At 43.9% G+C, this 24,931-nt stretch overlaps 1 protein-coding gene across 4 annotated transcripts; it reads left to right on the top strand.

Annotated features, from left to right (window-relative positions):
- Positions 1-4,374: 4,374 nt before the first annotated feature.
- LOC135907682 (uncharacterized) lies at positions 4,375-24,406 on the top strand. Of its 4 annotated transcripts, none has more exons than XM_065439381.2 (7): positions 4,375-4,429; positions 4,532-4,683; positions 6,155-6,462; positions 14,617-14,725; positions 15,906-16,165; positions 18,320-18,479; positions 23,649-24,406. In XM_065439381.2, the coding sequence occupies exons 1-7, from the start codon at positions 4,377-4,379 to the stop codon at positions 23,759-23,761; spliced, it is 1,155 nt and encodes a 384-aa protein (XP_065295453.2). In that variant the 5' UTR covers positions 4,375-4,376; the 3' UTR covers positions 23,762-24,406. The 4 variants fall into 4 exon arrangements, with proteins under 4 accessions (XP_065295453.2, XP_070384313.1, XP_065295454.2 ...); XM_070528212.1 differs by lacking the exon at positions 23,649-24,406 and adding an exon at positions 22,148-23,433; XM_065439382.2 differs by lacking the exon at positions 23,649-24,406 and adding an exon at positions 20,026-20,560.
- Positions 24,407-24,931: the final 525 nt, after the last annotated feature.

The following is a 24,931-nucleotide window of genomic DNA, read 5'->3' as shown; positions in this document are numbered from 1 at the left end:
TTGACAGCCGCCGATGGCCAGGAGCCGGCAGGCATAGCTCGCTGGGCCATCGAATCCGACACTGGTGGCGCTTGTGACACGATCGCTTGTAGTGTTCCTGTATATGCTCCCGCAGGGAGCAGAGTTGCGCATAGGTGCGCCGCCGTGATCCACCTCTGCAGCAAAGCCACTCCTCGCGCGCGCAGGAGCCAAATGCCGCGCGGTGTTTCGCTTTTTTCTCTAGTGGTCGCGAGCTACAAGCGCCAATTGTTCGCAGGCGCTTAGCAAAGGTCACTTCTTAATACAGGCTACGCTCGAACGAGTCATTCGTGCAGCCGGAGGGGGTGGGCTTCCAACCAACCGAAACTTTGTATGTACCGATGTAAACACGCATATACAAACGCGCACAAACGTACAAATAAAGGGTAGGACCACCTTCGATTCCCCAAAATAAGATACTCCCGTGGCTCGAACAGCTCCAAAGTTCGCTCGCAAACACGCAGTACGTTGCCACAAAAAGCGGTGCAATGATTTTCAGCATGCATATGAAGTTGTCTTATCATGGTCAAAAAGCAAGAAATGTTCTAAAGAGTGTTTAAAACTTCACACACGTAAGGTGGACACTTAGCGCATTTTGGCTGCCGAAACCAGCTGGTTAATGACCGTCGCCAAGAGATCTATCGTGCCTATAATTATGTCAGTGACCGTTAACAGAGCGCCATTTATCACTAACCATCGTTCACAGCAGCTGCACGTTTTCGATACATGCGGTGCAGACACAGATTTAAGCCCATTTCAAATGTTCACATGCGCACATTTTAAGAAAAGCTTACTTTTACGATTCATTCATACCGCAGACTAATCAGCTATATAGTAGCAGCAAATCTGCAAGTAGAAAAAAGATTCAAGATACAAGAGCTTCTAGATCAAATTTAATTCATACAAGGGAATTCATGAACGGCTGCTGGCAGCAGGCCAAAAGTGCTGGTTCTTGGAACCTTGGGGGCAGAATTCAAAGAAACTGGAACGGCCACAAGCTATTAAGAGTAACAACAGGTTATTTTTATTGCACTAATCACATCAAGATGGCAAACTTGCAGAGTAATTATCCACACAGTGCAGACTGTAATATGACAACACATTTTTCTTGATCTCTTATCACTCAGAGAAAAGCCAGTAGTTGAAGACACTGTATCAAGTCAATGAAATCACTGAAGCAGGCTTTGGCCAAAAAGCCAGGTTACAAAGCTTTGTGACCTATCGCATCAGAGGCAAGGAAATTTTACGTCATTCAACAGTGCATTCACTCCACTCCCGCCCACAGGAAACAGCATTCACCAAAGCACAACGTAGATTTCTAGCGTGTTTAAATGAACGACAAGTTTTTGTTCCACTGGCTGATACATGATGCTCACAAGCTAGCACACCTACAATTCCGGCTTAGCTTCTATGGCAGCAATTAGTTAACAAAATAAATAAGCCTATGCACTCCAAGACAATAAATTGACGAGAATCAATTTTACTGCTCTCAAAACTTCACACGGAGAAGGAATATATTACAATTATCACAGCTAGCGAGCTAAATGTGCATATGCCAACTTAGCACCCATGCTAGCTTAGCACCCAACCCGCAGCTGCTCCTCTCAACGCACGATCGACGGTCCGCTGATTGCAGTGGCGATGGCACTGACGGAAACGACGAGTTCGCATGAGTCAGCGATGCGCCCGTAAAGTTGGCTTCGCAGCGGCGCGGATCATTTGACGTCATTTTTCGCGCTCGGCCAATAGTGGTGCGAGCGGCGCCGGAAAAGGTATGCGCAACTCTGCTCCCTGCGGGAGCATATACAGGAACACTAGATCGCTTGCAGCTCGTATAACGAAGCGCCTATGTTAGTCGGCACAACGTGTACACAGTTATGTCGCGCCTAAATTGCAGCTCATTTGATTTCATTGGCGCCGACAGAAGCGAACGAGCGTGCCAAGCGAGCTTACGATCGCTGGCACACGATGTAGGCCTAGCTCGTCGGCCGTCTATCCGGGCCCGAGAGTCCTTGCGATGCGTCCGCAGCTCGTAATAACGCGCCTAAATTTGTCAGCACAATCAATGCCGGAACATCTATGTTTCTCTTACGTGAAAATATGGTTAGTTTTCCCGGTGCCGTTAGTAGCGATGAGTAAACACGCCAGTCAGGCGAGCCGCTTCGTATACAGACGATTGCTGGCGCGTTTGCGCTGACCGCGTTCGAGTAGAAATCACGCCAACGATTTATAACACGCACTCTTTCGAGGTCACTTTATTCTAGAAGTTATTTCGTGTCAGAAACAAATTGAAGCCGATTTAGGTCAGCGGCGAAAGAGGCCCGCGTTTCGACCAGGGGAAAAAAAAACGGACATGATCGGAGCGGTGAGGTGCCCGCACGCCGGCCCCGCCCCGCCGGGTCTACCACGTGGTCATGACGTTCCCGCTACCGGCGCTGTCATTGGCTGCGGTTGGCCGACCGATGCGGCAGTCATGCCGCCTGAATGCACGAATATTCAGCAAGTTGGTCGCACGCGCGGCGTGCGATTCGGCGCCGCGTGCGGCGGATTTACCTGCTGAGTGCGGCTGCCGATGCGAATGGTCGTACGACCGATTTGCACTATGTGTCTCGCGATTTAAAAACACCCTGCCCCCTATGATCACAAGACAGGGGCAGCGCGGAGATGCCGCATGTTTTTAACAGTGCAAAAATACACAGTTTTGCAAGAATGCATGAGAAGTGAAAAGTGAGTAGTTGTCCGTAGAGAAGTTACAAAATGTTTCACACATCACAGAGGAGAACAAAAACATACATACACATATATATTTATTATAAATGTAAACAAAAAGCTGTACACTCAACTAATCTGCACTCCTGAAATAGCTAACCGTATAAACATGAATATTAGTCCTGCTGATTAAGTCGAGAACATTCTGATGGGGTAAGGGCACATATATCAATTCCAGATTTGTTGTAAGCATTTAAAAGCCTTGGTAAGTTGCTTTTTAACATTTGTTGGCTGTAATTAGTTCTAAAACGGTGCACTGTCCAGGGTTTTGTGTTTCTTGTTAAACGTGAGAGGACACGTCCTTCTAAACATGATAATTTAACAAGAGAGAGATCGATTTTCCAGTTAATGCATTAAAACTTCTGCAAAAGTCGACGCCTATAAATTCTGTGCAATGTGATAATATTAAACTTGTCAAATAAATGCTTGGTGTGTGTATCGTACGGAACATTTGCGAGGACGCGTACTATCCTTTTCTGCAATAAAAATAATTTGCTTAAATTCGTATCAGTTGTAGTGCCCCATACGAGGTGACAATAATTGATATGAGAGGCGAAAAAGGCGTTATATAATAGTCCTTTAATTAGTGTAGGAAAAAGGTAACGGTTACGGTAACGGTTAAGGTATTCTTGCCGCAAATTAATTCAATATGCCTAAGAAATGACTTCACAAAAAGACAAAGCTTTTTGGCTACTTTTGGGCTACCCAAGGTTTCGCTTTTGCTTACATTTGGGCAACTGCGGATGCCAATTTGGCCACCTGTGGTTGAAGTGATCTGGCAACGCTGTCTGTTGTGCAGCAGTGGAAGTACAGTGTACTAGAATAGGTACCTATCTAGTACACTGTAGTGGAAGACGGAGGAAGGAAACTGAGGAGAGGTCCTATCCCCTCCGCGCGCTAGGAGAGAAGTGTGGAGGAAGTGACGTATTAGGTTCTCCTTTTTCTTGCTGTTTTTTTTTATTTCTTTGCTGTAGCGGCCACGCCTTTCGGTACAGTGGCCACTGTACTTTCGGGCCACACGGGCTTGCACGTGACCTTTCGGGCTTGCACGTGTTGCTCCGTAAATTTCGTACCGTGGCAAAGGCGCCGTGCGGGCAGGTTTGCGTTGGTGTCCGTGTTTTGCTGCGCTGCGTTATCTGGATCGTGCTCTACCGGATGTTGCTGTGGCCAGGTGAGACAGGAGGAACTAAAGTTCGTGAAATGAACGCGCATGCAACGCTGTACGCAATGTACCGCGCCATGGCAATAGCAACGGACGGAGGGATATCCGCGGGAAATTTTGCCCGATTTCGCGGAATCATGCTAACGTGCTAACGATTGTTTATTATTGCTGCGGAGCGCTCGCGTCCGGGAAGCCCGGTTGCGCGCAGCGCGGCGTTGTCTCGCGAGAATTGTAAACAAGAGAGGAGGGCTGGCCCGATAGGCGGAGCAAGCAACGCCAACTTCCGGCTTCACGTTAGCTTCACAAAGAGTGACGTCAGGGCCTCTCCCGTTTCCTTCCTCCATGGTGCGAGAGGGGGTTCGTTTGCTTTGTGGCGGTTCGTTCAACACAGCACTACTTTTCACTTGCTGCCGTGCATGCGTACTGCATGTTCCAGAAGGAGGATTTCTTCCTTGCCTTCAGTTCCAAAATCCTGTTGACGTAAGTAGCGCGCTCTTGGGAACTGTGATCAGGGGCAACTCGCGTTTCTTAAATGGCTGGCAGTATGTTTACGCATGTGGACACGCGCGGCATTTCGCGCAGACAGTGCACGTCTATCGGCTGCGATTGCCACGGCTTCACCCGACCTTTGTCGTTGAACATTTGCCAAGTGCAAGTCGCCTTTGAACCGTACGGCTGGTACGGCTGGTGCCGCGGCTGCGGCCACTCACCGGTTATTCACAGCCATGTTGCAGGTCAGTTTACTTTCATTCTACTGCCGTTGCATGCATGGGCATGTTGTTGACAAGATGATATGGTAACCGTTGTTGCACGCACAGCTGTGCCGGCGTATGGAGGAGCCGGAATGTCCCACTCAACGTACGGTGTTTTGCTTAACATTTTCTCACATCAAAGCTATTCTTCAGTTATGTTCGGGCACCGAAGATTAGGGGGGCTTATGCGCTTTGTTTTGTTTTGTTTTACTGCAAAGCATTGTTTGCGAACTTGCGGTACTTTCTGCATGATAACTTATCGAGCCACCGCTTGTTTCTGCGCGCCTTGAGCAGCATTAGAAGTTCGTAACTAAGCGTGGCTCTAAGATTAGGGTTAACGCTGAGCCTAGTGTCACAAGATGGCGGCGCCGCATTCCGCCTTGTTTTCGCACTGGGCTTTTAAGACAGATAGCTCGCTGCTCGCGCTTAAAGACGAAGCGAGTGTCGGCTGGCGCGGAAGTGCTTTACCGCGGGCTTGCCGTGTATGTAAACACGCAGGAATGCCGGAAAACATTCGTACAAGCAGAGTCGGAAAACTACGCTTTATGTTCCTTTACTTCGTGATGTACCTTCACACTGGGTAGCGCCGAGCGATGGCTTCTAACAAACGCAGAGAAGAGTGTTTTCAGTGCGCGCGGCCGTCAATTGACTGCCACCACAGCTCTGTCGGGTGCGACTCCAGCTGCGGTTCACTTCGCTAGCACCCGAAGGTGATGAGGTGGCACCTCACCTTTTGCGAAGAACTTTACATTTTTTTAAATGTGAGCACCTGTGATGGGGCTCCACAAAGTTCACACTGTGGCTTACTGTCTCCCAATGCAGATTGACACTCGCTTCGTCAGCACCCACTAAATTTGGGATACAGTTGAATGCGGCCCATTCGTCACCGTGAATAATGGTCCCTGGGCGAACACTGGCAGCAATAATGGGGCCTAGCGTGGCTGCGTCTCGTCGGCCAACCACAAAAAGTCGCAGCTCCCCAGTGGTCGTTACCATTATTAGGCATCTTTATTTGTTACTAAAGTTGTCTCGAAAAGCCGGACCTGGTGTCACTGACATTATTGTGATGTCGTGACACAGAGTAAAGTACGTTAACATTGATTGTGTAGCAATATAAAGCTAGGCGTGATGGTGTCGCACATAAAACAAAATAAATGAGAATGCTGTGAATGTTCCTTCAGGCTGTGCTTGCATGTGGCAGTTTGTAGCAATTACAGGAAGTGAGTCAGCCAGTGTATCGTAAGGTCATGACATATCCACGTCGAAAAAAAACTGAAATCGTTTCATAGAAGCAAGTATAATAGTAAGCACTTACTGGTGCTACGCTAGTTTTAGTAGGTTTAGAAGGGTAGGACCTTTATTTCACATTATAAAATGAAATGCAATCCTCTCGGTACTCATTTAATTATTCTCGATTAGTAGTTTTGTTCTCACGTTCACATTATGCATGCAGAAACTAGCACGTGTAGTGAGCAGCCATGGAAGGTGGACGTTTCACGCTTATCCGGCTCTCAAGAAAACCTGGAGCAAGATTCCACGCCGGAAGCAGATCCACAGCCGCAGAGCTGCACTGAGCAGCAAGGGGTGGCCTGTGTTGCAGAATTGGACAACCCTCACTTGAAACTGAAGCCAGATTGCATCCCTGAAGAAAACTCTGAGCTAGAGCAAAGCTCACAGTCTGAGCGGAGCCAAGAGCAGGGAACAAGTCCACAGCAAGAGCCAAGATCAGCCAAACCTGAGGAGAAGAGGGATGACAAAGAGGTAATTTCATTTTTCCAGCTTTTTACCACTTTAATCTTTATCTAGGTAATGGCTTTGTAAATTTTCATATTGAAACTTGCCCTCATGCTTGAACACATTTCGTAAATGTTGAATTGTGACACGTGGATTTGTGAATGTGAATCATGACGTGGCATGTTTTGCTGTACTGGTGTGTAATCTGCCATCTGTCAAACTCATCATTTTTAGCAGCACTGAACAACTGGAAGGGCATTATTTATGCACATATTAGCAAAGTGGGAAAAATGGAGACCGCTAGAAGCAGAGTTAAGTCTTATGTAAAGCATGAAATCTTTTTTTTAAAATCTACCTAGCGCAATGCATTCATATGATACATGTTAGCGCACCGGCGATGAAATGCTCTGTTTTTGGCTCCCTGCCATAAGAAGCTACTAACTATAGCTGAGCTTTGATGTGTGGGTGAAATTTGTGACCTGGGAATGCATGGTGCACTAATAATTATGCACAATAAAGAAAATGAAAGTGTCCAAAAAATTGCTGGCTTCTAACCAATCTTGTACTGTATAAAAGGAATGATGTGTCAATTTACGGCATACTTGCATTTCTGCCATCTCCACTTCAAGCAAGATTGGCCTATAATTCTTGCTTTTGCACTTTGACCAGAGTACACCCCACATTTAGCTACATAATTACATCTCACTCTTGAATAATAGTGTGCGAGAGGTGTTTGACTCTGAAGTATCCCTGTCATTTTTCATTCTCTTTTAAATATTGTGATGAAACTAAGGAATATTCAGTTAAGTAAACAAAAGCTTGTCAGCAGGCTGGTTGCTTTTACACGACTCAACATTGTATGCTGCAGTTTTGAGCAGCACAGATTGGTGGAGCACATGACCAGAAGCTTGAATAGCAAGTGTTTATTTTAGCAAGACAAACAGAATGTAAAGACGGTGACATCACATTGACAGTGATGCTTTAGTGGGCCTGATGCCATTGGTTGTCCCTCCTGCCTTGATTGCTCTGATCTTCTCTTCTTTACTGAATTAAAAAAAGGAACTGTCTTGATGATGTGCACTTCACTGATTTGTTTCACTGACTTGTTTTGTCAAAGCGCTCCAAGATTTCACTCCAGAAAGTCGCCATGAATGCAGTCTCTAGTTTTGTCATTTATTTTCTTGGAGAGAGAGCCCACTTCATTCCTAGTGCCACCGTTTTCTTCCTCATTCTTTGATATAGCTTCAAGGCAACACAAGACTGCATTGAAATTTTTCGGAATGGCCTTACAACTTCTTTCCTTTCCTGCATAGACTCTGCCATCAGACTCATCATCATTTGCTATTGGACTCATGCTCTCCCGCCCAAATTACCATCACGATGAAGAAAAGTCGAATGGGAGGCACTGTTGGGTACTGCAGCACACCCTTTCCATGAGAAGGACAGTGGCGGAACTATTTGAGAGGTGGAGGGTGGCATGGTGGTGACGAGGGGCAAGGGAGATTTAGGTCCTCATCCCACATTACATGTTTTAGGTGTTCCCCCCTTGCCCCTACTCTCCGGACAGCACTGGACGGACGGACTGACAGGAAACCACGAAAACTCTTTCAAGCAAATGCACCTCGCCTCGTAAGAAAGAGGACCCCGCCGGGGTGACGGGGGATTCCTGTTTTTGCAACTCGACGCGCTCTCCCCAAATGATCAGGCTAAATGCATGCTGTTACATTAGGCGGGGGGGCCCCGTCTGCTCGTTCTGGTTTTCTCACTTCATACATGTCGCTCGAAGTTCCGTCGCCCATGGTTTCATATACTAAGCAGGTTAGAATAAATGGGCCCCCTTCTCCAACTGTCTGAGGTGAGGACCTGGGCGGCAGCCCCCTTAGCCCCTCCCCCCCCCCCCCTAATCCTGCGCTGATTTTAGGGCTAGTTGGTTCGTTGCATCAATGTAGCGCTAGATTGACATGGACAAGAAGGACAACAGGGTGTGCACTATCAACTGAATCTTATTTCAGGAAAGCATGATGCTCATACCGATCAAATGAGTGGAAATCATCTCACGCGCAGCCCAACATTTTCCAGATCGGCAGTTTTTTTTCTGCTTAGAGTAATTGACGGAGCACTGATGCAATTAGTACCTTCTTTTGCACTCAAGCTTGCTTCTACAATTTCCTCGTATCTACGTATCTTTCTGAACACGACTGCACAATCCCTAAACAGTGGTTTGCACCCGAAATCATCACAATGCACGGAGACACGTCCATCTAGATAACAGTTAAATTTTTGCTCGCGTTCCCTTAGCCTGTCATTGCAGCATCTGCCTGCCTGCCCATGTACACTTTGCCGCATGAGAAAGGGAAGCAATATACCACATCTCATGCACAGTGCATAAACAGCGGCCGATGATTCTTTGTGCATCCTCCTCACATCTGTCTCAACAGATTGGTGGCCTTGCATATGCTTGATAGCTTTTGTGGAGCAGAAAATACAATGTCCACTTCCATTTTTTTGGGCCTACTTCTCTAAACCGTGTGATATCCCATGCATGTATGGTACAACCATCTTCTTTCTCTTTTCATGGCTATGCTAGTGCTTACTATCCGATTCCCCTAGTTCCTTTAGTGCATTTTGTGCCACTGATAAATGTATGTGGATAGGGTAGCCTACTTCCAGTAGCCGCTCTTTTTGTCTTGAAAAACTACCAGGCATCCGGTGTGGGCATGGTTTGCAATTGCTCACATCACCAGCTTTGAATGTGACGAGGCATGCGGAAGCAGCATCTTTGTTTCCCTAGGGTGGTATTCCCAACGATTGGCGGTCAAATTTAGTTTGATATCTAAAAACTGGATAACATTGTTAGGTAGCTCATGCGTAATAACCAGATTGTCAGACATGCATTTAATACCGCAACCACATCATTCACTGTTTCAGTGTTATTTGAATTGAAATCATACATCATGAGGTAGACCTGCACATATAGACAGGAGTAGTGCACATCCTGTCGTCTTTCTTGTCCATGTCAATCCAGCGCTATGAAAAAAATATTGTGTTTACGTTTAGTGTAATGTGCCCATAATGCAGCATGGGGTGATTGAGGTCAACGTTTATGTGTACAAAATAATCATTCTAGGTGTTCGCCAAACCCTCCTTTACCAACAACCTACCATTTAAACTAACATGTTCGGTTCAATCACTCCTCTCTTTTCTGTTCATGAGAACGTTTAGTCTATCCCATAGTTTGTTTGAGTCATTCATACAAGACGAAAACATCTGCAGAAAATAAGCATCACATGCTTTCCGTAATTCCTTGGTTAATTTGTGAGGAAACATTTTGAATGCTTTTAAATCCAGAGGCTCTCGATTTTTGATAAATTTTGCATATAGTTTGTCACGCTTCTTACTTTTCTTGCAAAGAGCATTCATTAACCATGGCTTTCTTAGGCATCTTTTACTGCTATTGATTTTGTAAACGAAATGTTTTTTATACGTGGCAAAAAAACCTGCTAAGAAACGTATTATAAGCTGATCCAGCATTATTTTCTTGTAAAACATCATTCCAGTTAATTTGCTTCAACTCTATCTGTAAAGCTTTTAGGGTATCCTTGGTTACTATCCAGAATGTTCCGTTTGTGTCTCTGACATGCAAATATGCATATAGTCACTTATAGCACTACTCAAAACAGCACTTGTGATACACAGAGGAGTGTAATTTGTTATAAACAAATCAAGAGCAGCTTCCGTACTTATATAACCATTTGAAATGAATACCCTTTCAAAATAATATCGGTGTATTGTATTCGAGCCAATATTTAAATTGAACTCTCCCCCAATAATTAAATTTAGGTGGTTTTCATTAGTGAACACTAACAGATCATCAAAGAATTCAAGAAAATGGGCAAGAACATCATCGGGAGGGCAGTGGCATGCAACAAAGATGCCTTTCTTTGCATGAACACATAGCACTTCGTAATTGTCTGTTGTACACGAAAAATTAGGAAGTATATCACAAGGTATATGCTCTGACAGTAATAAGGACACACCTCCCCCGTGTCTTGTTAACCTATTAAGCTAAAATGTTTCCTTGTGGGGAAGCTGAAAAATGTGACTGTCATTCATATAGTACCAGGTTTTGAGCTTATCATAACAATGTCGCACAGCTTATCTATCCCCACAAAAAAGCTTTCGAATTCTTCTATTTTGCTAGAAACAGATTGAGCACAACATATGTGCACAACGTAATTCCCTTTTGTTCAGCTTCTATGTGGACAAACCATTGTTCTTTAGAAAGCAACCCTAAACAGTTCGTGGTGCTGTAGAAGAATTTCTAAGTTCAGGTGCCTGATATGCCATTTAAGGGCATCAATGCCAACCTGAACCTTACTAAGGTCCTGAGAAGCCCAAGCCCCTTCCATCTCTTCCAGCTTGCGCTTTACATTGTTGTTGTCTTTTTTGTGGCAGTTGAGACGCCTCTTAATTTCATCAAATTGATTGGACAGTGTTTGGATAGATTGCTCAATGACACTTTACCTAGCAAGCCCAAAAGCAAATTAAGCTTCTTATCCAATTCTACCAACTTCACTGTCATTTTGAGATCTTTTACCTGACCCTGTACAAGCACGACTGTTTTGCCCCCTTTTCCTTGGTATGTCTCGCACTTCCACTTTTCTTGAAGGCTCCTCGTTTGACATCATTCACACCCAAACATTGTCCAATATACAAAAACAAACATGCAGTCGGAGCACGTCAAAACTCTGTCATGCTCGCTAATTGCTAAATGGCACGCAGAATGTAAAATTGTAGGCAGCTCTTGCGTAACCATAATCTCCAGCACATGTCAGAAATGGTATGGTTATAGTGGCTGAATGCATTAAGGATAAACACAGACAATCAGTTTGGCAGTAGCAGCACAGTGCAAAAACAGGAGGGTTAAAATTGCAGAGACAGACCAACCTGTAAAACAGAGGACTGTTCAAGCTTTCGTGCACAATGTGCTCCACCGCTGCAGCCAAATTTAATTTTTTCTCCATTCTCTAAGTGTCCACAGTCTCCATACTGTTGAAAATCTGTTTTCATTTCCAATACACAGAACAGCTGATAATTCCACTGTGTATCATGTGTTTGTGTTCATACCCATCATCAGTCTTAAGTATTTCATAACTTAAGTGCACACTCTAAAGTTACCAATTATACACTCACACAACTACCAAAGCGATATACACAGTAAACTCTGAGGCCACGTAGTGTACTTTGACTTATCAGTAAGCCAGATATATTTTATTCTGAACCAAAGATAAGCTTGACCAGTACACTCTGAGTCTGTGAAAAAAGAAACTCTAGCCTTCCTTTTAGCCTCTGTTCTGTTTTCACTTCACAATTTTTGTCTTAGTCCTGTGTAGGGAGGGAGGCTAGTATTAGGTTTCGTACATCATTCTGAATTCCTTGAAAACCCTTGAATTTGGAAAAAGGTGTTTCAAGAACCCTTATGACACCATAAAGATAAGTGTCCTCCTTGAATTCCTTGAAAACTGCAGTTTGTGGCAACGTTTGCCCTTTCAGAGTAACAGTAGAGAGAGAAATGAAGAGGGAAAGGTAGTGGGTTAACCAAGCATGTGCCTAGTTCACTACCCTAGACTTGGAAAGGGAAAAAGAGGAAAGCATGTGAAAGAACAGAAAGATAAGGAAAATGGTGAAGAGGCAGGTACTTCGCATAGGGAGCTTCACATGGGCACCGTCTATTGGAAACAATCCTAGTATCCTAGTATTTTATTCTGAGAGTGTTGCTAAACCATTTGCATCATGGCATGTTCATAACCTCCAACCACACCGAGGCTTGTTTAAGTTACCACTTCCGTTAAGGCGCTGGACCATGCCAGACCAAGCAACCAGTGGCGTCACTCGGCTTCCATTGTCAGTCACCCTTCTCTCTTCTCTTTATCTTGCCACTCCCTCCTATCTCTTAACGCACATGTTATAGAGTGAATATGAAATAATTTAAAAGGGAAACGCTCCTAATTTTGCCTGTAATTTTGCATTCATTTTTATCCCTTATGCACTACAAACAATTCAATTTGCTGTTTTTGTTTTGTGACATTATTCGCTTAATTTAGCACTTGCTGCTGTTTCAGGCATTGAATGCAGCACTGATTAGCGCTGCTTCGCATACATTTCGAAAGAACTTCAATAATTGGGAGCCTGTGCTTCAGCGACTGTCCCGTAATTTCTAGAACTTGTTGCACTTATTCCATGATAGAACCAATTATTTACATTCACTCATTCATCATGCAGACATTGCTAATTAGGGTGAAACGTTTTCTTTATGCATTATGATACATTAACACATAAGCCTTTTGTATAGATTAGCCATTCTTCAGAGTTATAGCAACCAATGCAGCCTTCAAGCCACGGAAGCACAACACTGAGCATGAGCATGTGTGTGCAATTTTTAGCAATCGAGTGAGCAAATAGAAAGAGACGAAACATTTGAAGGTCAATCTCGCTTTATTCTGAAAGTAGGAGAGGAGTGAGTGTCACGCACCATGGTTGCTTAGTGGCAATGGTGTTGGGCTGCTAAGCACGAGGTCGCAGGATCGAATCCCGGCCACGGCGTCCGCATTTCGATGGGGGCGAAATGTGAAAACACCCGTGTACTTAGATATATGTGCACGTTAAAGAACCCCAGGTGGTCGAAACTTCCGGAGTCCTCCACTACGGCGTGCCCCATGATCAGAAAGTGCTTTTGGCATGTAAAACCCCATAATTTAATTTTTAAATTTAGGAGTGAGTGTTGGATTTGTAATCTGTTCTCCCCCCCCACCTGATGCTCTTGTTTATCACAAGCAGCCCAGTGAAGTGTTTTTAAACGAACACATAAAGGAAAGCAACTCTAAGCTAACCTTCTCTGTCACAACATTTTTAATATCATCATCAGCAGCAGCCTGGTTATGCCCACTGCAGGGCAAACACCTCTCCAATACTTCTCCAACTACCCCGGTCATGTACTAATTGTGGCCATCTCGTTCCTGCAAACTTCTTGATCTCATCCGCCCATTTAACTTTCTGCCGCCCCCTGCTACGCTTCCCTTCCCTTGGAATCCAGTCCGTAACCCTTACTGACCATCGGTTATCTTCCCTCCTCATTACATGTCCTGCCAATGCCCATTTCTTTTTCTTGATTTCAACTAAGATGTCATTAATTCGCGTTTGTTCCCTCAACCAATCTGCTCTTTTCTTATCCCTTAACGTTACGCCCATCATTCTTCTTTCCATACCTCGTTGCGTCGTCCTCAATTTAAGTACAACCCTTTTCATAAGCCTCCAGGTTTCTGCCCCGTAGGTGAGTACTTTTAATATGATGCTACTTGCATCATTACGACTCGACCCACATATACCAGTGCTTGAAAGCTTCAAACAAGTACATTGTTCTGTAAGCATTTTTCTGCTTTAGCTTATTCTCTTTGGCCCACTCAGCTGCCTGGGCGCAGACATTTACTGTATTCAGCTAGGAGCCACGGAGAATACAAAGGCTTGAGCGTCAACCACAGCACAGTGAGTGCTCAGCGTGCTGCACCCAGAGTGGTCCGACCCCCCGCTTCCCCCTAGTGACATCACACATGACCAAGCCAGGCCACCATTTTGTCGTTTTGCTAGTCAGTTCATGCCGCAGCCATCATGGCTCCGTTGTCATACCCTAGGCCTGAGAAATGCCTGGCAAAAAGTAAGTTTTGGCCATTTCGCATTAACGTGATGAGTATTTTTGGCTGAAGTCGGACACTACCAACCGTCATGCCATAGGGTGATTGACATCATTACAGTGCGAAAGTCAACTTGGAAAAGTGGCGTGGAGAGCTTGAAGTGTGTGACGAACTCAGCAGGTCCTTGGACGTAAGAGATTTCAGCTAAGATGGAGGTTTCGCTATTTTTCAGTGTCTGTGTGCGTATACGAATAAGTTTTGTTTCTCGCTCCTTGATTTTTGACATTTAGCATCCTTGAAATGTCCTTAAATTTTGAGTCAAATGTTCTGTACAAACCCTTAGTATTATTTACACAACCTCACCAGTAGTGCAAATTTACATCAATTGACACACTTCATTTAACTAGATAACGTTTGGTACACTAGCATGGACGACAAATAGAGCCTGCGCTTTGCAGTCTAGGCTAACTGTGGTACATATGGCGGTATGCAGGAAGCCCCGACTTGCTCACACATTGTGGAGCGAAGCTTAAAACACCTGAAGGAAGAAAAGGATCATCCTGAAAGGCAACGTGATTGCTTAGATGCTGAAGACATTTCTGGTAAGCTTTGTCTCTCTGCTGTTTTTTTTTTAAACTACTGCTTTCTATTTGCATGTTGGTTTTCAATGAGTCCTCAGCTACTTTTTGCCAGCATGGTGAAAGGAAAAGGACTAACAGGGAGCACGACATAGTGCAGCTAGCCTGGGCAAGGCAGCCTTCTCTGATGCTTCCCTTCCTTTTTACTTTGGGGACTTGGCTGCAGATTGACTTGGAAAATAGGCCCTGCCTGGCTGCCAGACCATTCAGGACATTGTTTATTTCATGGCAGCTCTTAGTGATGTCCTCATCGCGATCGGCGCTTGCCACCACCCTGACCTGCTCTTCCTTGTTCTGTCGGCATGATTGCTTGCTAGAAATTATTGCTTGCCTATCCCGTCGCGAAAGCCTATATTTCCCATGAGCCTTTCGTTTACAATCTTTCTGTCAAGGCTTCAAGATTGTCATGTTATGCTCCTGCCTAGGCTTCTTTCTTCCTTCATACTGTGGAGCATCTTTTTAAAGCTGCCATTTTTTTACTCTCGTATTTGCAACAAATCTGAGAGCCAACCATAAAGTTAAGTCATGTTCTTATTCAATCCTCTAGCCTAGATTGTTTGACTTCCCAAGTGAAACTTGCTCCTTGCTTTCTTTCTACTAAGAATGCAGTCGAGATTCAAAACAAGCTGAACAATGTGGGTGTTTGGGCATGTTGGCAAGACGTGACAAAAACTTCAAGGGCACAACCAGACGAGGACAGGGAAAGAAGACTGAAACACACGAGTGCTAACTTGCAACAATGTATGGAGACCTGCAAAGTGCAGAATATAAAGGCATTTTGTGGCGTACCATCACACAGGCGCAGCTAGCAAAACAACCTGTGATAACGCAAGTGTTGTAATTCCTGCTAAGTTAAAGCAATCAATGCCTTGGACACACGGTTATCACTTAAGCTATCAATATCTCTGCTTTAATAATTTCACGCGTAAGTTGGCAGCTGCTTCTCGTGACGATGGTGCTATCTTGATAGATTGGTGTGCGGCTCGATTTTACACCGGAGTTTGCACTTTGGCCAAAACTGGAAACAGCACCAGCACCATCGCTAGATTCACACTGACATCTGTGCTGCGTACTTCTTGTTTACAAAGTTTTTGATACTTACGGAGACCTAGCAGAGGTGAATTTGCATGCTTATTTGTTACAGATGCTCACCTGCTGATCAAACGACTCCTCTTGGATACCCGCACAGTCCAGTGTGACAGCATTCAAGACCGGAAGCAGAAAAGGCACCGCACGTGGCTGCTGTTCGACGGGCTGCCACGATTTCAGGAGGCCTTCTCGAACTGGGACATGCATCGTCTGCAGCCATCGAGAGTCACTCTGCCGAACTTGCCTGCAGAAACGCTGAAAGAGTGGGAAGCACTAGAGAAAGCTGTTCAAGATGACGGTGTAGCTACAGCCTTGGTATTTACCTTGTCCTTTTATCACAGTGGTTCAAATCTCTCCAGATAACCATATGACAATGCTCGTATCTTTTTCTAGGCTTTCCTACTTTATTTGGCAGTAGCTTGGTTGTATATTAAGAGTTAATGAGACACTTTCGTAAGTCTTCAACAGCGGTCAGACCAGGACACTTGACAGGTCTCATTGCTGAATTATTGACTTCAAAGCCAACATTCCATTGTTCAACAACTGCTTATAACTTCGTCTCTACTTTCCTGTGAACCTCTGTCTTGTTTGGGTTTCCAGGAGTTCTTTGATATATAACAGATCTGGTACTTGTTTGTTGAGGTTCATGACATGCTGTCAGTTGGAACATACAATATTGAAAAAGAAATTTAAGATTAGAGCAGACTGAATAAAAGTCGCTGCTCCCCCAAGTGTCATCCATGTACTTTGAAACCCTGTGAACATTCTTATCAAAGACGGAGCACACAGGTTGCCACTGAGGCTTAGTGAAAACTCTCGGTTGATGACAGAAAAAGCGAATTTAGTTGCGGTGAGTCCCAGAACATGACATTTATTGGCCCATTACAGCACACACTTGTAAAGGAAATGGAAGAATGACTGGGATGTTTAAAATAAGTTGGGCTAGCTGATGCCAATTTGTCTGTCCTGAACTGGAATCTGCTATGGTAATTTGGTGTTCCTCTTAATATTGCCCAGCTGCTGTTCTTTGAATCCATCCAAAAATCGCACAATACTGGGAGTATCTGTCACTAATTTTCTGGGAAAAAAAAGTACTCTGTCTGCCATTGTCTGTGTCCCACCACACAGTATCACACCTTTGTCGGCTACAGGTTCACTGTGAAACTTGCTCGTCATCCTGAACATCGTCTTGCGTAATTTGCTGTAATCGAGTAGCATGTCCAAGGTTAGAGAGCCTGCCATGATTACTCCTCTTGTTGTCGATAGAATTGTTGTTTGAAACTTTCTTGAAACATTGTTTCTTGCAGTCACCACCAGAAATTACACAAGTATTCCTATTTCAAGTAACTTCTATTACCATCCCTTTTTTACTTCTGCTTAATAAATGAAATAAACGAAAAACTAATAGAAATGAAAGTGGAAGAAAAAACAACTTGCCGTAGGTGGGGAACGATCCCACAACCTACGCATCGTTGGATCATTCCCCACCTGCGGCAAGTTGTTTTTTCATCTACTTTCACTTCTATTAGTTTATAGTTTCTTTAGTTCATTTATTAAGCACAAGTAATTTCCCCCTATGTTGCCCTTAGTGTCAGTGTTTGTTGGCTTCTTATGATATGACTAACAAAAATCAGGCCCTCAACCACTTTTTATCGAAGTGGAGAAAGACATTTGAAGTGAAGATAGGCTATTTCAGAACCACTTTGCCGTGAAAAGTACTTCAATGCGTTCAGCAGAAGCAGAGTTATCTGCAATCAAGCACGGCCTCAGCGGTGCTCCCCTTCCTCCTCCAGTGCCTTGCACTGCAAACTGTGGTATAAAGGGTACGGCGGATACGTCACCATGGCGCGCAGTTCAAATTTCCGATTTGGTGCCAATGCCGCCTAAACGTAAACCAAACGCGGCTGTCCTCAGAGAGCCGCAGTGCACTTAGCCACTGGACTCGTGGTGGCACCTTGCGGCGGCCGCGGTGTAGCCTAGCGCAGTGACCAATAGCAACTGCATGTTGGAATGTGGTTTATGATGAAATAAAGCACACAGAAAAGAGTGAGGCGCATGAGGTTTTTGAAACGATAGCATTTGAGAAAAAGGTGACTTCGCGCTCCGCTTGCGAGTTTCACGGACTGCGTACGACAGCAGAACTTGGCTGAGATGTTCACCACAGCGTATGCTACCTGCGGACTATGTTATTTCACCAAGCCCGACGGGTGGTTCAGGGCCCCTTTAACCCCTTTCCTTCTCGTTCATAAGCACGTATGAAATACATGCCTATAATAAATATCAGGTATATAAAAAGTTATTTCTTGTTAGATGCAACTTAGTTATAATGAGGGTCAGCTGTATATTGTGTGGCAAACCTTGCCACTGTTATAGCAAGTGAGCCTCGATTGATGTCTCAGTGGGGATTATATTTGCTGTAGCATGTCGCATGCCTCTTAACAGTTGTGTACATTTTGGGCTTATTTGCAGCGTGAACAACTTCTTCGCCTGAAGGGCTCTACCTTGCGAAAGGTGGCAACCACTGTGATGAAGAGTATTATGGGTCACTCTGTTCAGCAACGCTATAGCATGTACGGAAAAAGGGGCAAGAAGGCTTTCATAAAGCTGCAGATATGCAGCGTGGTAACAGGTGATGGTTGCTTTTTCTGTTTTTCTTTTCCTGTTGCTCTTGCGTGATTTTCGCTGCATTTACTCATGTGAGACATGCACGTTTATGTTTTTCAAGTTTACTGGGTGTAGCTGTAGCGTGTGTCAGGCGCATGACTACCCCTAACACCACCAACAATGCAGCGAATGATGCGCAGAATAATGCAAACTATGCTTGCACAGTACACCTGCCATGGTTTCTTAGTAGCTTTGGCACTGCACTGCGAAGCACGATGTTGCGAGACCAAATCCTGGCCGTGGCAGCAGCATCTCGAGGGTGGGCAAAGTGTGAAAACACCCATGTGTTGTGCTTTGGGCACACTTTAAAGAACCTCAGGTAGTTAAAATTAATCCAGAGTCCTTAACTGTGGCGAGCCTCATAATTGGACTGTGTTTCGGGCGCGAAACCCCGCCCCCCAGAATCTGATCTAATCTGGTTACGCAACATACTCAAGCTTCTTTAAGATTGAGCACCACGAATCAAGTGCCACTTCTGTTGTTCCCATCGTAACCACCGGAGCTCACTGCCTCATCAGCGAACTTCAAAAGAAGGTTGTCCGTAGTGACAGCCATGGGGCTGGATATTCAGAAACTTCAAAGCATTTAGTGGCGCTATCGACTGATACGTAATGAAAATGCATTGAAAATCCAGTCCATGCTGAAACTTTTTTTTCTTAATTTTTTTGACCTCAAACATAGGTGTAGTTCTTACACTGGCAAATATGATATACATGCCTACCACTGCATTATAATCTCGAAAAATGGAGCTCGCATATCCCAGTATGTCTGATGTACCTGCTACTGCTTCACAGTGCTATGAGCCAGGGCTTTCAGTAACTGAAACATTTCATATATTGGGGAAAAGAGATGGTCAGTAAAAGTAAAAGTGCCTTGCTTAATTGTGCCTTCTGCTTATTGTCAAAATGTAAGTCGAACAGAAATAATTTGAAATGCCACTTTGCGGCATTTAATACTATACCACGTATGCAGTAACATGTTCTCCTTGTTCAGCCAACACTCAAACGCACAGCATAGCATAACTTTTGTACCGTCTGTCACGCAGGAACCTGTGACCTTGGCAGAACGGTGGACTTGCAACTCTTGCCGAGTCGTTCCTTGCATACTTTGCATGCTATCGACATTGTGTTGAGCAATGTAATCATTATTCGTTTAAAACATGTGCTGCAAATGAAATCTATTTATGGGGCTATGGCTGTATGGATAACATAAATAGAGAGCGGCACTTTACGTATTGATATGTTGCAGTTTACTTGTTTTATGCTGTTTTTATTATATATTGCTTTACGTATGATATGATCCATTTTGACAAGTGATTGAAGATACTCACGGGGATGCCAATTTGAGTGGTGTAGCAATGCAGTGCTGCGTTTGAAATTTTTTGTTTTCCTTTTCAACTCTTGTTTGTCATATCTTTGTACGGCCGTTCAATAATGTTAATTATAATTTGAAAGATTCATTGCATAGTTGTTTCACAGTGAATACACTACAAAAAGTTTTAATTCTTACAGGTGGTCCCATGAGGAAAAGCTGTCACGGGGACCTTTTGAGAGTACAGCATATGCAAAGATGTATAAAGCAAATAATGGCATAAAAAGCACAAGCAGCGATGATACAGAAAATGAATGACTCAATTAAGATACAACGTAGTAATAAATCATAATGCTAGCACAACACTCTGGCAGTATGTCGTGCCTTAGTAAATAAAGACAGCAGGTTCAACAGGGAGGATGCAACAGGAATTCTTAAAACAAGAAAGGAAAGTATAGGCATTTTTCAAAGCAATCTTTAACATACGCTAGCAAAAAAATTTTCTTAAGTGCTTTTTTTTAAATGACGATGTGTAGTGGGATAATTTGATGTAGATAGGCAACAAGTTCCAGGCAGATATAGCTTAAAAAACTTTTTTGTTTCCAATAATTAGTTTTAGCTTTAGGTAACGCTAAATTCAGGTTTTCATAAACTCGAGTAATATTTTGGTTTGTAAGTTATTCCAGAGTTATATAACTGAAGGCAGTGTCTTTATTACTCAGACACAATATGAGTTAGCTTGAAAGACAATTTATAAGAGGTGAGAGAATATTGAGGCTGGTTTATATGGGTAGTATTGTTGCTGAGGGGTCACTAATAGAGTTGGCGGGAAGTGCTCAATTCAGTGAGTGACATAAACAGTCAAACCTTGATCTATCGAACAGCACGGTTAATGAGAAATAGTTCGATATAGCCAGAATGTATAAAATCACATTAAAAATGCATAAAAGCTTGTACAAATCAATCAATGAACCAATCGTGGCGCAGTAAATACTCACTTGAAGCTTCACATAAAGTATTTATTTCTTTGGGTGAAATTACTGCAGTGTCACCTGCTTTTTAATGGCAGACACGTGTTAACCGTGGCGTTCTCAACATAGTCTAACGAACCACAAGTGTTAGGCCGGTGCCTTCTGTTGCACTGTAGTAGGAGCGTAGAAGGGCGAAAGCAGCTGCAGCCTCAGTTGAAGTTGGGAGTGGTACAACCTCAGCGCTTGTGGGATCAACCTCGGCAGCGTCTTCATTTGGCCGCTACTTCCGCTGCGAACTCCACGTCCGACAATCGAAGCATTTTGAACATTAGGTCCACACATACGCTTGTGGACGCACGCAAGCTCGTGTCCGCAACCACTATTCCTCGCCAGGCGCGGCATGTGCAAGGCGCGAGCTTGCGCGCGTCTGCAATCGTACGTGTGGTCGGTGCTTGTGAGTGAGCCCAGTGAACATGCGCTGTCACGCACCTTTGTGGAAGCAAACCGCCATTCCTCATGAGGCACAGAGCACGGCACCGAGGAGGAGTCAGTGCGGCAAATGCAATGCATCATTGTCATTGTTGAACTAGCGAAGCTGCCATATGCAGCAGTTCAGAATGCCCATTGCACCACCGCTCTCTTCGAGGGTGTTGTGGGAAAGGTTGCTGCCTGTTAACAGAAGGCATGCCGTCTGGGGTGGTGGAGTTCAATATATCCATGTTACGTTCGACCCCGTTCGTAATAAAAGAAATGACAAATGCATGCGATTCTCCAGGCGACATAGAAAGTGATCAATATATGCAATGATTCAATATATTGAGGTCTGACTGTATGAGTATGACAAATACTACCTATTGTCTACGATCTTGTGGCGACGCTTATGCAATGAGTCCCATGAGTGTTGCCCCAAGACAGTAGACAATAGGTATTTGTCTACAGTTCGTTGTAAGTGGAGTTGACTGTGATCTAATATAAAGAAAAGTATTAGTAACAATGATGCCTTATTGACAAGAAGACGAAGATATTTGTTTGTGACATGTGTACCGCCTCGAGCAATATGAAACAAAAGCACTCTAGTTCCTTTCAGGAGGTCGTATTGTGTAAACACATTCTCCTCATGCAAGTGTCCAATGAAATGAAATATTCAATAGAAAAACTACTTACTGTATATTAACATGTTAGATTCAAACCCACATATCACATAAGTAGTCTTTACTTGCAAACAAACCAGATGTTCCATCTTATATTGCTCATAGGTGTGCTGCATTTGCTCAGAGTAACACTTTTGTTATGTGGCAAGTGAGAAGAATGGACAGTTTTAGTTTGTTCATAAACTTCTTAACGTTTGCAGATTACCAGGCTGACGGAGTCGTTAACGGCAGTAGCAAAGCTGGCAGTGACCTGTTGTGGGCGGTGTGTAACTACAATGTCTCCGCAAAAAAGCTTTGCGCCGTGTCAGGGTTCTCATCGAAAAAGAAAATTGTAAACATACATTGCATGTTAACGATTGTGTTGCTACCAATTCTTTGGACCAGAAGTGAAGTGCCATGTCTAGGTCACTGGAGTATTAGCTTTGAGTGCTCTCTGGTTAGGTACTGTGTCACCAGGTGTTGCTACCAGTGTTGTTGCTGCTGCTGTACACCTCTCCGTGAACCCAGTATTCCACAAACAGCATTACATTTCTGGACATCCTAACCGGGGACCTGAAAGATTCTTTTTTTTTTAGTTAATTACAATCGTAAGCAGAAAACAGTGAAGCCTTAAAATGCATAGGAAAAATAATTGTTTACTTGAAATGCAGAAATAATATGGAAAAAGAAATCACAGTCGACGAAAAAAACATGCTGGGGGTGAGAGCCAAGCCCACATCTTCCCGTCCACTTTCTTGGCTATATGTGTATGTAGACAAGGTTACTCCTACTAGTACATGATGCTGCCGGTTAAAATCGTGTTCTCCTGCTGGCGTGGCGTAGCACGGGGCTGTCTATTGTTTCCCAGGGTTAATCTGGTACTCTTACACTAAGAAAGTGGACGGGCACATTGACCGCCACAGATGACGAACTGGTATAGCACCACACATTTAATGATGAGGAGTACCCACTTCCGTTTAGGCAAGGTGGCGCGACATACTGCAAGGTTACGTGCTGCAGTGCGAGAACAAAACAAGGAACACTTACGCACAGGATCAAAACAGATCCTGCATGTAAAGGTTCTTAGTTTTGTTTTTGTAGTACTGGATTTAAACGTGCAGTACACATAGTACAAGAGATATGGGTTCAGCGCCCACCTGTGACAAGTTCTCTTTTGATCTACCTCCATTTTCCTTATTGTTTCTACATTTTTAATAAATTTAATGAATGAATTTCCCCTGTGCTTTCTCTGGCTTCGTTGTCTATTTTGTGCGTACAGTTGTAACAGACTTTATATTGTGGCAGTTCATTGTATAAGTTGAACCCTCTAAATATTGAGTTTCAAAGAAAAAAAAATGGCATACAACTCGCACCAGTGTATGAGACACGCCTATTTTAACTCGGTTGGCATAATAAAATGTGATTATGGTGACAGCGTTACTGCATCGTCATCAGCAACTCTACAAAACAACTTTTACGCGACCTTGCAGGCACATAGCTGACATTGCTCTTGCAGCGTGGCATGCTCACTTAAAAAGAAACGTTCATATTGGGGGTGCCAGCATGCATGACTTTATGCATATATAAGTTGAACCTTTGTAAAAAAATGTCCAAAGTTTTTTGGGGAAATACGACTAATAGTTGGGAAAATATGATGCGCTTCTTTTGACGCCTGTCTGATACGCCTTCTTTTTTTCTACTTGTTACTTTCATTCTGTGCAGAGACCATATGCATGAAGCAGAAGGTGGACAAGGCAGCGGTGCTCGCATATATACGAAGGTGGCTTGCACGCTCATCTCACAGATGTGGCTGCGAAAGAACCATTGAGGAATAGGCTTTGGGAATTTGCAACCGTAGAGCCCTGTAAGGCGCTGCACCTGCTTCAATGTTCCGTGCAGACAGATCCTCCCACGCAAATTTTTAAAATTCTCTTGATGTGCAACACTTGACACGAGGTAGGGAAAGCTGAGACACCGGATCACTCCCTTCCACTGTGATCTAGTCCCAGCTGAATGTGTTCTAGGACGTGGTGTTCCTAAAGTGAGGCATTCCTGGAATGGAGTGCTCCTAGGATGTGGTGTTCCAAGGCCTGTGTGGCTACGTGCAATCAAAGTGCATGGTTTTGTGATTGACGAGAAGAAAGGGGGTTACCCTAGGGACCCCATTTTTATTAGTCATATCATAAGAAGCCAACAAACACTGACACCAAGGACAACATAGGGGAAGAAGGTTGTGGGATCATTCCCCATGTCCGGCAAGTTGTTTTTTCATCCTCTGTGATGTCCATTAATTTATCGTTTCTTTATTTCATTTATCAATCAAGTAATTTCCCCTATGTTGTCCTTGGTGTCAGTGTTTGTTGGCTTCTTATGATAAGGTTTTGAGATTGTGTTTTATGACTATAAACTTTTATTTGTGATCATGACTTCTGACTAACACGCTGTTATGTTTTATGATTAATAAACTGAATGTTCATTTACGCACTTGGGGCATTTTTCCAAGCTGGTGGTGGATGTCGGCACAAAACTACAAGCCACCATTGCCATACGACCATTTACAAATCGGACGTTTGGAAGGCAAATGGCATGCATAATTGTGTGTGGATGTTAAGCTTGTAGGCACTATGATATTTTCTTTTTCTCGTTCACTGCTTTCGCAGCTTCCTGCTGCAGTTAGGTGGATGACAACTTCCCTTCCTTGAACCATTCACCACCTGGCAGACTTCTGTGGAAATGATTTTGCTATATATGCTTCCAAATTTGATTGCCAACGTTTTTAAGCCTTGCCCTAAAATTTCCTTTGCCATCTTTAGGTTCCCACATTCGGGATCTTTCTCAATAACGTCTCTTGAACTTTAAAGGGACACTGAATGAAGTAACATGGGGTTTTATTAGCAAATTGTCCTTCTACAAAGCGACAAAATGTTACATCGTGGATAGTTACAGCTCGTACCTAGTCAATTTTTTATCAGTCAAGATAGACTAAACAGTATTCTAAAAGCCAA

The sequence above is a fragment of the Dermacentor albipictus genome, chromosome 10 (genome assembly GCF_038994185.2).
Source record: "Dermacentor albipictus isolate Rhodes 1998 colony chromosome 10, USDA_Dalb.pri_finalv2, whole genome shotgun sequence".
Classification (NCBI taxonomy): Eukaryota; Metazoa; Arthropoda; class Arachnida; order Ixodida; family Ixodidae; genus Dermacentor; species Dermacentor albipictus.
This window is presented reverse-complemented; position numbering and strand designations above follow the sequence as displayed.

Coding starts and splice junctions, on each gene's coding strand:
- LOC135907682 (XM_070528212.1), top strand. CDS start 4,377: ATGTTCCAGAAGGAGGATTTCTTCCTTGCCTTCAGTTCCAAAATCCTG. Junction 6,463..14,616: donor AGAAGAGGGATGACAAAGAG/GTAATTTCATTT, acceptor GGCGGTATGCAG/GAAGCCCCGACTTGCTCACA. Junction 18,480..22,147: donor GATATGCAGCGTGGTAACAG/GTGATGGTTGCT, acceptor TAACGTTTGCAG/ATTACCAGGCTGACGGAGTC.